General features: G+C 37.2%; 1 protein-coding gene across 1 annotated transcript in view; it reads left to right on the forward strand.

The window, feature by feature from the left end:
* LOC117788712 (eukaryotic translation initiation factor 5B) overlaps positions 1–9155 on the forward strand; it is a 29046-nt gene extending 19891 nt beyond the window's left edge. Inside the window, exons 8-9 of the mRNA XM_034627553.1 lie at positions 5342–5503; positions 8713–9155. Of these exons, the coding sequence (XP_034483444.1) occupies positions 5342–5503; positions 8713–8820 (270 nt within the window). The 3' untranslated portion in view covers positions 8821–9155. The remainder of the gene's footprint in view (positions 1–5341; positions 5504–8712) is intronic.
* Positions 9156–12840: the final 3685 nt, after the last annotated feature.

Raw genomic sequence — 12840 nt, forward strand, 5'->3', positions numbered from 1 at the left:
GTGAAATTTGTGTAGGCGCAATATAGCAGAACAACAACAACAACAATAACAACAGCAACACATCGCTCTGCATATCTAACAAAAAAAAAAAAAAAAAAATCAACTTAGATACATATAATAATAAAAGCGTATAATGTAAAGTGGAGCAAACAGACCATAAAAACCAATAGCAACAGCAATAACTGCGGCAAAGAGCCCATGAATGAAATCTACGCTAATAGAAAACTATAAAAACAAGTTTTGAAATAGATTCACACATCGTATATGTATCTATGTACCATTCATACATATGTATCTACGTATAAGTGTACAATAAAACAACATGATTTTGTGGATTTTCACTTAAGCTAAACATTTTGCACGTAACTGTAAGTGGATCTCTAGCTGTATCTACAGCTGTATTTGTATCTGAATCTGTATTTGTATCTGTATCTGTATCTGTAGCTGCAACTGTATTTGTATCTGTATCTGTATCTGTATCTGTATCTCGCTCGCAGTCGTTTCATTCATAAAAATGCTTATTTCCTGTTGTTTGGCTAGGCGACCGCCTAGAGCGCTTCATGTTTCGAGTGTAGTTTGCACAGTCATAAAAAAAAACACAAACACACACACACACATGCACACATGCACATGTGAAGAGACTGAAAGTCATTCAGGCTTGCGATAAGATAATAAAATCCGCTTAGATACGCGTTTTTTTGCGCTCTGTCTTCCTCGACTTGTCTCCATATCTGTTTCTGTATTTGTATCTATATCGGCTATGTTTGTATGTGTGTCTGCAGACATACATACACTGTTTTATGTATATGCTTGTATATATATAATTTACTATGTAATGAATAGCAACAACAAAAGAAATTGGCGTAATTAGCAAATTACTCGCCATACATATAGTTTTGTTTTTTTTCTGTTTTGTTTCATTTTGTGGCTTGGAATTGACGTCGTCGTCGTCGTCGTCGGTCTGACGATGGGTCGCTTGGTCAGTTGGTCGCCTTCGACATCGTCGCATTTCAGTTTCTTGGCCGGATATGCTGAATTTGCACAAAAGGCGGAAAATCGCATAAATACGTATTTGTTGGAGCAAAGCATTTCTCTGTATGCCAGTGTGTGTGTGTGTGTATATATTATTCTCATTTTTTTTTCGTCTCTTTTTCTGTGTTTTTGGTTACACGCGCTCCCAAAATAAATATACTTAATTGACGTTTGTTAATCGCAACGAGAGATGAGGCGGGAACCCGCTCGATTCGCAGGCGTACGTGTCTGGCATTCTGCAACCCGTAGAATTTGAGAAAGAAGCAGACAACGTTATATGCTCGTACTACAGAAAATTGAAGACGTCGTCGACGCTGACGCCCACGACGTCTTTCTCAAAGTAGAACAATAAACCAAAAAGGGCTGACAGTTTGTCTGGTGAGGTTGGCCGCTTGGCCATTTCGTTGTCATGTGGCCAATTAGTCGAGTTCCACGCGTCATATAAAAATAAGTGTTGGAGTTTGATTGAAAATGATTACAATTACGTTTACGAGCTTAACTTTGTGCAGATGGACATTAAACAGGCCATATAAATGACAATATTTATATTCTTTCTAATGGAAAATCGATATGGATACTGTATTCTTTTAAATTCATTAAAATTGCGATTAATCTCGGAAAACTTTAAATTTTTAAAACTCTACATTTTTTAGCGTATTACTTACTACACATCATTCATCAAAAATCGATTCAAGTCGAAAATGACTTTATGGAGATGCTAGATACTTTGTTATAAAAGATACATTATAAAAACATTTTTAAACATTTATAATAATATGTTAATATGACTTGATAGGGATGTGAGATATTTTGAAATAATAAGTTTTGAAAGATCAAAGATATGTACATTTCAAAATTCTACAAAATATATATTTGCAATCGGAAAACTATTGAAAAGTTCTTCATCTTGAAAGACTCAAACATATAAATATAACACAAATATAAATATGGAAAACTTTCTTGTCATCTAAATGTTTACTCTTCATAATACTCATTCATTATGTGTATGATAAATTAAAAATAAGTTTAAGTATTTATAAATTTGGACAGACTGGTAAAGAACCTTGAACTACAATTGACTGCATAATGCCAAAGCGACGAGTTGCTCACCTTGAAATATTTCAATTTTGGCTTAATCACTTCCTAGAGTGCTCAATCAACTTAATCAGTCAGTCAGTCTGTCAGTCAGTCAATTTGGCCGGTCAGCCAAATGGTCAATCAAAATTAGGGGATTGCAATTGAGCTGTTGTTTTTATCAGGCATTTGCAGTTGATTCTTATCGATCATCGAGCTTATTTTATATAGCACTTATTACTTGATGTGTTTTCATTCATTATTGTTTTGCACTTGGATTCATATTCGTATTGATGCCTGATAAATGTATCTATAAGTGTTTCCGACAACATTTAAAAAGGAGACTTCATAAACGAAGTGTGTTTATCATAGTTGTTATCAATGCAAAGGTGTTGTAGTTGTTGTTAGTGTTGTTGGCCACCGTTGGCACTTTGCAGCACCCACCTGAGTTGATACTTCAATTTGAATCCCACTGACTTCCTGTGAGTGAAAGAAAGACCTTTGTGCCGTCTCCTCCTACGAGCTTTTCCATGTTTATCCCGTTGTTGTTGTTGTTGCTGTTAGTGTTGTTGTTAGTGTTTATGTGGACTGACTATGTGGGCGTTTGCTGCATTCACAGCGGATGCTAATGAGCATGACTAGACATATGGCTGATAGCTGGAAACGTGGTGGCTGCCTCTGTTGCCCGGCTTATTCAATAGGTGTTGTTGCCATTGTTAACGCTGTTGACAGCCCTCAAGTTACAGTCAAATTGCCGAGGCGTTGCAGATGAGCAACTACAACTGCAACTTGACTTATTCTCAACTCTAGTGCATTGTATAATTTGGAATCTAATGAAATGACAATTGTTGCTGAGTTACAAATGTATCCACTAGCCGTATTCTCAACTGCACAATCTTATTGCAAATGTATCTTTTGCCTAGCTTAATTCGAGCTTTGATAGCTAGAGTAGAAAAAGCATCAGTAAGATAGCCTATATTAGATAAAGAATATAATAAATAAAATTATTGAAATGTATTTTAGGCCAAGTTGGCGAATATAAATGGTAGTAAGACTGCCAGCTTGTCTGTGTATATAAAGGCCTAGTCCACGTGGGCTTTAGGCCAAGCACTCGAATCAGCGCCAAGTGTCGAATAAGTCGACGCCCAAAACCAAATACAGTCAGCACTCGTAAATGACGTAGGAAGCTCTCTGAATGTTGTTGCTGGTATGGTTGTTGTTGTTGTTGTATCTTTTGTTGATTGTTTGTTGTTTATGCTAGGCTCTTGGATTCATTTGAATTGCATAGAAAAACAGTAAACAGTAAATGTTGAAAGCCAGCCATTGAATTGAATAATTGAAGAAGCAAAGAACTTGTTGTCAATCTTCTAGCTGTCGACTTCTGTTAGACGCGAAGAAAAGCGAAGATTTCTTCAATCTACTTCATTCTTCTCCATTCTTGATGAGGTTGGCAGAAATTTGTGAGCGATTCGATTAAAGCTAAAACTAAAACTAAGCGTGTTTCACAAATGTATCTTTTTGTGTTGACGTTGTTGTTGTTGTGTATTTCTCGACGGACGTCGCAAATTTTGGCACTCTGATTTGCCTTTGCCAGATACATACACATACATAGACGTATATTCTATCTATGTGCTTGTATTTATGTGTCGAAATGCCGTAATTCTCTCAGCCGGCAGCTAATTTAGTGTTTCCTGCTGACAACTGCAGTTTAAGCTTCAAAGACAAAGCACAATATGATAAAGAATGAAACAAAGACAAAGAGAGATAGCGATTGAGAGGGAGATCGAGTGAAAGAGTCAAGAAGAATGGTAGGGAAAGGGAGAAGGAGACCAAGTAATATTTATTGCGTTATTTATTACAATAGTATCTTCAATTTTTAATGTATTTAATTTAAAATAAACAGAAATTTTAAACCTAAAAACCAAACATAAATTGGAAATTTGAGAAATAGGGTAGAAAGATTGCGTTTTAATTACAAGTGTATTTATACAAAAAGTATCTTAAATATGATCTATAAAATAGTTTAAGTGCGTCTCATAAATTGTTTAATAAATTGTGATTTTGCGCAAACATTAAAACAAGCTGACAGCGCCTTATGCTCATGTTGTTGTTGTTGTTGTTATTGTGTGAAAATAGACAACATCCGGTCTGTAAAAAATATATAAATCATATTTTTAGATAAACACACACATTACCCACTGTACAACTAATAATCAAACTACTCGCAGTTATAGTTAATTCAACAAACTGATTATGATATGATCGTTAAACCTTTGGCAATGTGTAGGGCTAACAGTTTTTCACTCTTAGTAAAATTGTGTGGAAATGGCAATAAATTAACACATTTAATGAAAAATGCGACGAGCAGACCAAAAACTGAAAACGGAGCGTATGAGTAATCAACGACAGGAAATGGTGACAAATGCGCCCCTCACACTGCGCCAATGTCTCTAAGTGACTGTGTGAGTGTGTATCTATGTGTGTCTGTGTCTCCCTATGTATGTAAATGTGTTGTAGCTATTTGCACCGATAGCAACAAGCCAAAAAAGAGAGAAAAAAATTTCAATAATTTATTTGGTTTGAATGAAATACGAACGAACGCAACGGCGACGTGGCCGCCATTGGGGCGCCCACAGGAAACGTTGACGTCGACGTCGACGCTGGCAGCGCAGTCAGCGTCGCAGTCGCAGTCTATGGCAGCGTTAGCTTGGCGACAGTTTCCTGTGTTTAATTTGTTGTTGTCGTTGCAAACGAGTTACGACAACAAACATATTACAATTTGGTTCAATGACTTTGCCCAGCGATAGAGAGCTGTATATAGTTTTCTGTTGCTGTTGCTATTGCTGTTGCTGTTTCTGCTTTGGGGGCGTTATCTAACCCGCTGTAAACACCCATTTAGCCAAAACACCCACAAGCTCGTTTATCAGCAGTAGTCGCAATGTTAAGGAAGTGCCACACACACACACACACTCAATAAAGGCTTGCGCCAGACATGTGTGTGTGAGTGTGTGTGTGTGTGTATTTTGATAAGAGTCCGAGTCGCATTTTATGTTACTATTTTAACTATTTCGACATTTGGGTTTTTCATCATATTCCAACTATTTGCAGCTTAATGTGCAATTATTTGTGGCGTTATCTGCTGTACATAATAATATAATAATCCAAGAGTCTTTTCCATTTGCTCTATTTTTTGTACACGCTCTATTTATGTATATTTAATTTCAATTTCTTGCAGTTTGTGGACATTGGCATAGTCACCTCTATTGAATCGAATCACAAGAATATTGAATTCGCGCGCAAAGGTCAAGAGATTTGTATTAAAATAGAACCGATTCCCGGGGAATCACCCAAAATGTTTGGACGTCACTTTGAGGCCGATGATATGCTGGTTAGCAAGGTAAGTTGAACTTTATTAATTTATTTTGCCATAGTCGGAAAATTTGGTATTCTAAAAATATGCTTAATTTTCAAGATATTATAATTAAGCTTCCAAATCTAATTTAGAGTAAGATGCATAAGTCGGTGTCAAGTCCGAAAAAATGCTTTATTTTTACAATAATTATATTATCTATTTAAAAACAATTGAAAAGCATATTTATTCTAGGACACTAAAATTTTATTTAAATATTAATTGATGTTTTATAGTTTTCACTATTGTTTTTGATCTGAAACCACCAACTGCTCGTACTATTGTAGTTATAGCTCTCACATTAATTGGCCAATTGTCAAGCTGTAGATAAGATGTTGGGTTTGAAGTTTAGTATGGCAATCAAATCTGTTGCTATTGCTATTGATTTCCGTTCCATTCGCTGAGTGGCACCTGCAGCAGGTAAAATAAACATCACATCATTATTAATATCGCCCCAATACCGTCAATAGCACTTAAACTTTGGCAATGCGCCATTCCTCATTTCGATTCTCATTCCATTTGCCGCCAACTGGCTTATCAAATTACATGGCCAAGTTGTGTTAAGTGTGGGCCAACTTATATAAGTGGCGTTAAAAGGTCTTGGCAACTTCCGCTCCAGCAAATTACAATTGCAGAGGCGGCAACGGGGACGGGGGCGGGGACAGGGACAGGGACAATGCCATCATTTGATTAACAATAATAATTACTTAAAAAAATGCTTACGTCAATCGAAGGTCATTTGGGTGGCAAGAGTGGTTGAGGGCAGGGAAATTTTCATCAAATCGATAATAACTTAATTTTCGTGCTATTTTAGTGGCGCTTATCAATGCGCTGGCAACAGTGACGTCAGCAGTGTCTGCTTGAAGTGAGAGTGGGAAGTGGGCGGTGGGCAGTGACTATGGTCTGTCGTTGGGTAATTGCTCATTGAGCTCCACTTTACCGCGAGTTTGATTCAATTAATTTGCCGTAAAAATTGTCTGCCTGCCGAGTTGATTAATAAAATTTATACCGCAACATGATGTAAAAGACGCACATAAAACAAATTAAAACGACAGTACGCGACTATGAGATACCCTTTGCTAGAAAAAAGAAAATTTTGTTCGAAAATAAAAATAATTACAGCAATTTCTTATATTTTGCTACTCTTTTAAGTTTTTAAAGTTTGACCAAAAAATAGGCTGGGTAAAATTGAATAAATTTTTTATTTTAATAAATAATTTACATTTGACTTTTACTGAGTAAGTCACTGTTAATGCTGATCATGAAAATATATATATTTTATAGAATCAGAGATGTCTTCTTTTGTCTGCAAGACACACTTGCAGCAAATTATAATAACCTTCTTTGCATATTTTAAATAAACATACATAAACGTACATGCCAAGGACGAAGTGAATGTGTGTGTGTATGAGGGTGTAACTGTGTGTGTGTGTTACCCATTCTCCAATTCATATCTATTTACAGCCGCCAAGCTAAAAATAGCACTCAATGCCTTTTCATGCTATCAAAGGGTATTATGTCATGGCTGACCCGATCGAGGCGGTGAGCAGGAGGAGGCGTGGGGGCGGTGGCAGCGGTGTGGCAACCACCCCAAAGTCCGTTTGAAAGAAACCACAGTGGCACTCCCATTCGCTGGGTCGTTGGCTGACGTCACGTTTCACCTTCCACGGCAATGCACTTGCTGCTCCGTCGTTCATTGACTTTTGCCGTTCTAGTCGTCATCATCGTCGTCGTTGTCGTTGTTGCTGTCGTCGTCATTGCACAGCAATAACCTAGTTTTTGGTTGCGTTGCTTTTGGCTACTCACTTGACCCAGTTGCGTGCAACGGGTTCAGCTTTCGCATTGTGCCGCCAGCTGAGAGAGAAGCTTCAGTGGCTTTGACTTTTTATCAGAGATTCTGACGCATTTGGCGACCCGGTTCAGTGGCAGAGACAGAGAAACCTAGGCAGCAGAAAACCCAAATACCATCGTATATCCCTTTAACTTTTGCTGGCCTTTTTGTCGTATCCATTTCAAAATTAGATAAGCCACTTGGACAGCTTTAAGTAGCAGCAATAAGTAGAAGGTCTAATGCATTAGCCACATCGACTGCAATCAATGTCAAAATGTGGTTGTAAGTTAGCTATAAAAGCCGGTTTTTATTTTTCATAATTATACAACAATATAATATTGAAATCAAGGCTTCAAACCTCCAAAATGTTGTTAAAGGTTCGGTTCGGTAGTTCGATCCATAGAGCAGGACATCGGTTCGGTTTCCGAATTGGTTTATATACCTCCTGAAACCATGGTTTGGGTAAGAACCTTGGTTTCACTTCATACTAAAAAATATTTTTATTGTTATACATTTTTCTCTAAATTTTTAACTAACTAAATTTTTTTTTAAAGAAATAAATTTTGATGATATTTTAAATTTATTTGAAGATATTCGAAAACTATTAAATTTATGTAATTGTTTTTTTTTTCGAACCGAACCTTTTATTTTAGAAAGCGGTTCGGTTTAGGTTTGGGTTCGCAAAGTAAATACATTGAAGGGTTCGGTTCGTGATCCGGTTCAGGCTGCTTAAAAACCCGAACCGAACCGGCACTACGAGGTTCGGTTTAGAACCGTTTTGCAGCCTTAATTGAAATTACAATGTTAAATTAATAATCAAAAAAAAAATAAAAATATTTATATACCTATAATTTAAATTCCAACCTGAAAAGCTACAAAGAAAATTGTTTCCCATTAACGAGCTTTACTTTCCTAAAGTCAACTGAGACCCTTTTATCGCTTACAGCTCTGAAAATGGTTTGGTTAATCGTTTTTATATAGGAAGAACCCTCCCCCTTCTTGGGGCATGTCTGCTGTACTCGTACTCTAAGCTGCATAATAAACTTGAGTTTCGCTTAGGCAACAATAGCGAATGCTATTCAGCATTTTAATGTGCACGGCGCATTGTCATTGTTGTGCGTTGCCATTTAAAGCCCCATCTAGGGACTGGTAATATGTATGCAATTCTCAATTCTTTGAAAGAATTGTCTGCTATGAAAATTAATATGCAACTGGCAAATAAAATAATTAAATGGAATTGGAAAGTAAGCGGATGTAAAGTTGAGACAGTCTCAGAAATTATAAAACAAAGTTTTTATGTATATATCCTGCCTATATCTGTATATATTTATAAATTGTAAACTAATAATATATCTTATCTTTGCAGATATCACGCCAGAGCATTGATGCTTGCAAGGACTATTTCCGTGATGATTTAATAAAGGCCGATTGGGCGTTGATGGTCGAGCTGAAGAAGCTCTTTGAGATTCTCTAAACATCACGTACAACAACAAGCAACAACAACAAAAATATCTGTAACTGCAACTGCAACTGCAACAACAAGAAGAACCGCAATTATGTACTTGTAACCCAACTCAACTACAGACTGCTTGAAGATTTTACTTTGTGCGGTATTTTTTGTAGGTTTTATGTAGTTTTATGGTTTGTTGTCTCGCTTACAATGTGTGCTTAAAAGGTTTTAAATCAAATTTGTAAATGCTTTTTGCACAACAGCAAACAACAATTTTTTGCCTGCGATTTTTTGTTACGCCTGAATAAAGAAAAAGAAAATAAAAAGTTGTAAAAAAAAAATGTGAAGAAGAAACTACAGCAACTGTCTTTTCAATAACTATGTCAGCAATGACGTCACAAGCGCCTGAAATGGGCGTGTAACCTTCATTGAGGATATTGACCCAGTAGCATGCGCAGTGGAGCCTCAGCTCCATTTCATTCATAGTCCGTCATTGAATGCGCCAAGGATGTGGATGTGGATGTGAATGTGAACATGGATGCTGCAGATTGTGAATGGGGAGCGGCAGAGCTTGGCAACGATTCTGGCTGCGGCTAAAGAATCTGGGTCAACCATACGGGTTCGTTCAACCTGCACACTGGCGACGTGGAAGGACATTTGTTTCGCATAACATGGCACAGTTATAAGTGGCTATAACATACATATCTATGTATATATATATGTTACATACACATACATATGCACATGCTGAAAGGGGTTTGTTGTGCAGCAAGTGCGTCAGTTAATGAATGCCAACGGTGTACTTGAAACGAATGCAGGATTCGATTATAGTTGAAGGACTCGTTCGGGCCCTGCAATCGGATTACGCAACAGCTTTTGTAATTGAGCGGATTATTCTGGCAGGAATTTAATAAATGTCAGATTTGCATTCATACAAATCATCTTAAGGGATTTATTTGAGTCCCTTGTACACTTATAGCCTCATTTATTCTTTAAATTGTAGTGCAAGTTTCAATGAGATTGAATATTCTTACGTTCTCTGTTTTATTTTTGTACACTACATATTTTTCCAGCTTAGGTAGTTATGGTTTTTCTTCCAGAAAATATGTTTTCATCTTTATTGTCTACTCGGGAATAGGTTAAATTTCCTAACCATTTTTTTCTAAAGCTAATATTGTATAAACTCTTGCTAGATCGCTTTTTACCCTCTAGGAGTTTGTTGAGTTATAGATTTTTGCAGTCTATATGTTCATTTTCGAGCGATTTCCTATGACAGCTATATATTGAAGTGATTCGATCCGGCATATGTGCTGCCTGCAGCCAAAAGATGGTTCTGTACCAAGTTTTGTATATAAATAGACAGAGCAAAAAGTCAATTCAAGGATTAAAAAACATGCCTATATTAAAAAAAAAATTACGAATACTTTTCTGGTTCAGAAACTGAGTAGAAAGTTAAGTTACTTAATAAAGCTCTGATGTAAGTACATTCCTAGTTTTGTGTATGTTCATAAAGAATTATCTTGAAATTGCTAAATACACACATATACTCGTACCAGAGAAATGACAATACAATTTACTCCTGCTGAGCGGGGCGACAGGACTGGAGAGGTCAGGGAGGGCAGACAGGATGAACTCAAGGCGTATTCAATGACGCCACGAAACTGGGCTGCCCATTGAAAAACGGCAGCTATCTGCAAGAGAGCAGAGAGAGCGGCGCAGACAGAGTCAGGGCGAGAGGGAGAGGGAGAGAGTGAGAGAGAGAAGGAATTTCATTCACAAGGCGCACTGAATGGCATCCACAAAGGCCGCTCTTTGTTTTATTGTTGTGGCTGCGTCATGTGTGGAATGTGGAACTAGGGCAACAGGCGGCGATGCGGCTGTGTGCCGCAACCTTCTTGCTGTTGTAGCTGCTGCTGCTGCTGCTGCATGCGGTGAGAGGGGAAGTGGGTGGTGTAAGTGGTGTGGGGATGGGGGTGGAAATTTCATTGAGAAAAACGAGCTTTGGCCGCTACAAAGGATTCGTGCCCACTTAAGTGAGGCTGCTTAAATGCTTAGGGTATTTGGGTGTGTGTGTGTGTGTTTGTATCTATGTTTTTGAGTATCTGTGTAATGAATGAAAGGAGAAATAAAAGTCAAAGTGAAAGATTTGTTGAAAAAAAAAATGCCAACAAAACGAAAATCAAATCAACTCAAATCAACGTCAATCGCAGTTCAGTTTCAACTTTCAGCTTTAGCTTTCAGTTTCCGCTACCAAAAATGCCAATTGCACGTGCTTTTCCACAGTTTGTTTGTTTGTGGATCTGTTGTGCGAGTACGTGTATTTTGTTTGCCATGATTTCATGTTTATACATTTCACCTCGACGTTGTTGTTGATTATCTAGGACACTTGTGACGTCAGGCGGCGCACAATTTATTGTACATTGTAGATTTTGTGCACAGGCCGCAGAAACGCCAAAAGCAAAGTCAAAGCCACTCAGCCTCACAAATCGGATGGCCAATTTAAATACATATTACACATATACATAATACTTAAATACATATTACACAGATATACTTCTTACATACTCGTACATATGTATATCTCACACACAGCTAGTGAGCATTTTTTGTTTAATGAATTTCAAATTGTACGCATCGTAATTAATTGTCGTTTATTTTTGTATCTTTTAACTTATTTATAGATATTACATTCATTTCTATAAATTCGATCTTTACTCGTACAAGGATCTTTCATTTTAGACTTTTTTAATCGATTAACTCTGGACTACAATAATATTGGAACTAAGAGATCGTTATATCCTTATCTATATATTTTGTAATTTATATAGAATTTTTGAAAAATAGTTATACCACCCCGATGAAAATTGCAGTCATCCTGAACAAATGAAAGTTTTTTAATATTATGACCCAAATGATATTCTAAAATGATACCAAATGATACTCAAAAAAATATTCAATGGAGAGGTCATAAAGTGTCCAAAATTATATTCGGTATAGAAATTAATTAAGTGTTGATAATATTATGAAAGTTTAAAATAATCCAAGAAATGTTAAGGGGTAAACAGAAATTATAGAAAAAAGTAAATTTGCCAAACTAAAATAATGTTAATGCAGAATAAATTTTAAGTACTAAATACTTGTAACCGAAATGATATTAAACACGAAGATCGGTAAAATATTATGGGATATGAAAATAAATATAATTATGAATTACAAATCAACTGAACAGCGATAATTAGTTTTCGACGTCCATATAAATACATCTATTGTTGAGATATGAAAAAACGATGCAGCTATGATTAAAATTCTTTTTATTTGAGTGTGTGTGTGTGTACTTAAATAAGAATATTTGTTGTCTTATAAATTTGATGGGGCAAACAAATTGGCTGGTTGAACGCGGCACGGCTGTCGACGCCAAGTTTGGTGTGGCACTTGACCGGATGTCGTTGAATATTTATATACGTGTATATGTATACGTAGATCTAAATGTTTCGCTGATAATTTATGGACAGTAAAAGGGGCAGAATAAAAATACGCGCACATTCGATTAAATGAATTCGATAGAAATCTGAGTGTTTGGCGGTAACTCTGGATATCAGCTGGCAAATCTGGCATATATATATATATATATATAGATATATAAACAGAGATGTATACTTGTTTTTGTTGGTTGTTGTGCTGGTGACCTTGGGCTCAGTGCAGCCGCCGCTGCAGTAGCAACCCCCAAGCGGAGCTGAATTCAGAGCCAATGTCGAGGTTACGCCTATCGAAGGACGTTGCCAAGGCAACGACGCCAACGCAGCGGGCGGGCTCCGGTCTCAGGGCCAGCTCATTGGGCAGGAAGTGCAGCTTGCAACGGGCGGCCATTGAACGGCAAAATATTTTCAAAATGGCCGTCAAAAGCGGTTGACCTTGAATGCAGCACGTTCATTGGCTGCAACGGCAACGGCAACGGCAACGGCAGCGGCAACAGCAGAGGGACGGATGCGGGGAGTATACGCTTTGGGGTTAGGGTGAACCATGAGCTGCATGGTCAGGGTCAGA

Source organism: Drosophila innubila (genome assembly GCF_004354385.1).
Source record: "Drosophila innubila isolate TH190305 chromosome 3L unlocalized genomic scaffold, UK_Dinn_1.0 0_D_3L, whole genome shotgun sequence".
In the NCBI taxonomy this organism is placed as follows: Eukaryota; Metazoa; Arthropoda; class Insecta; order Diptera; family Drosophilidae; genus Drosophila; species Drosophila innubila.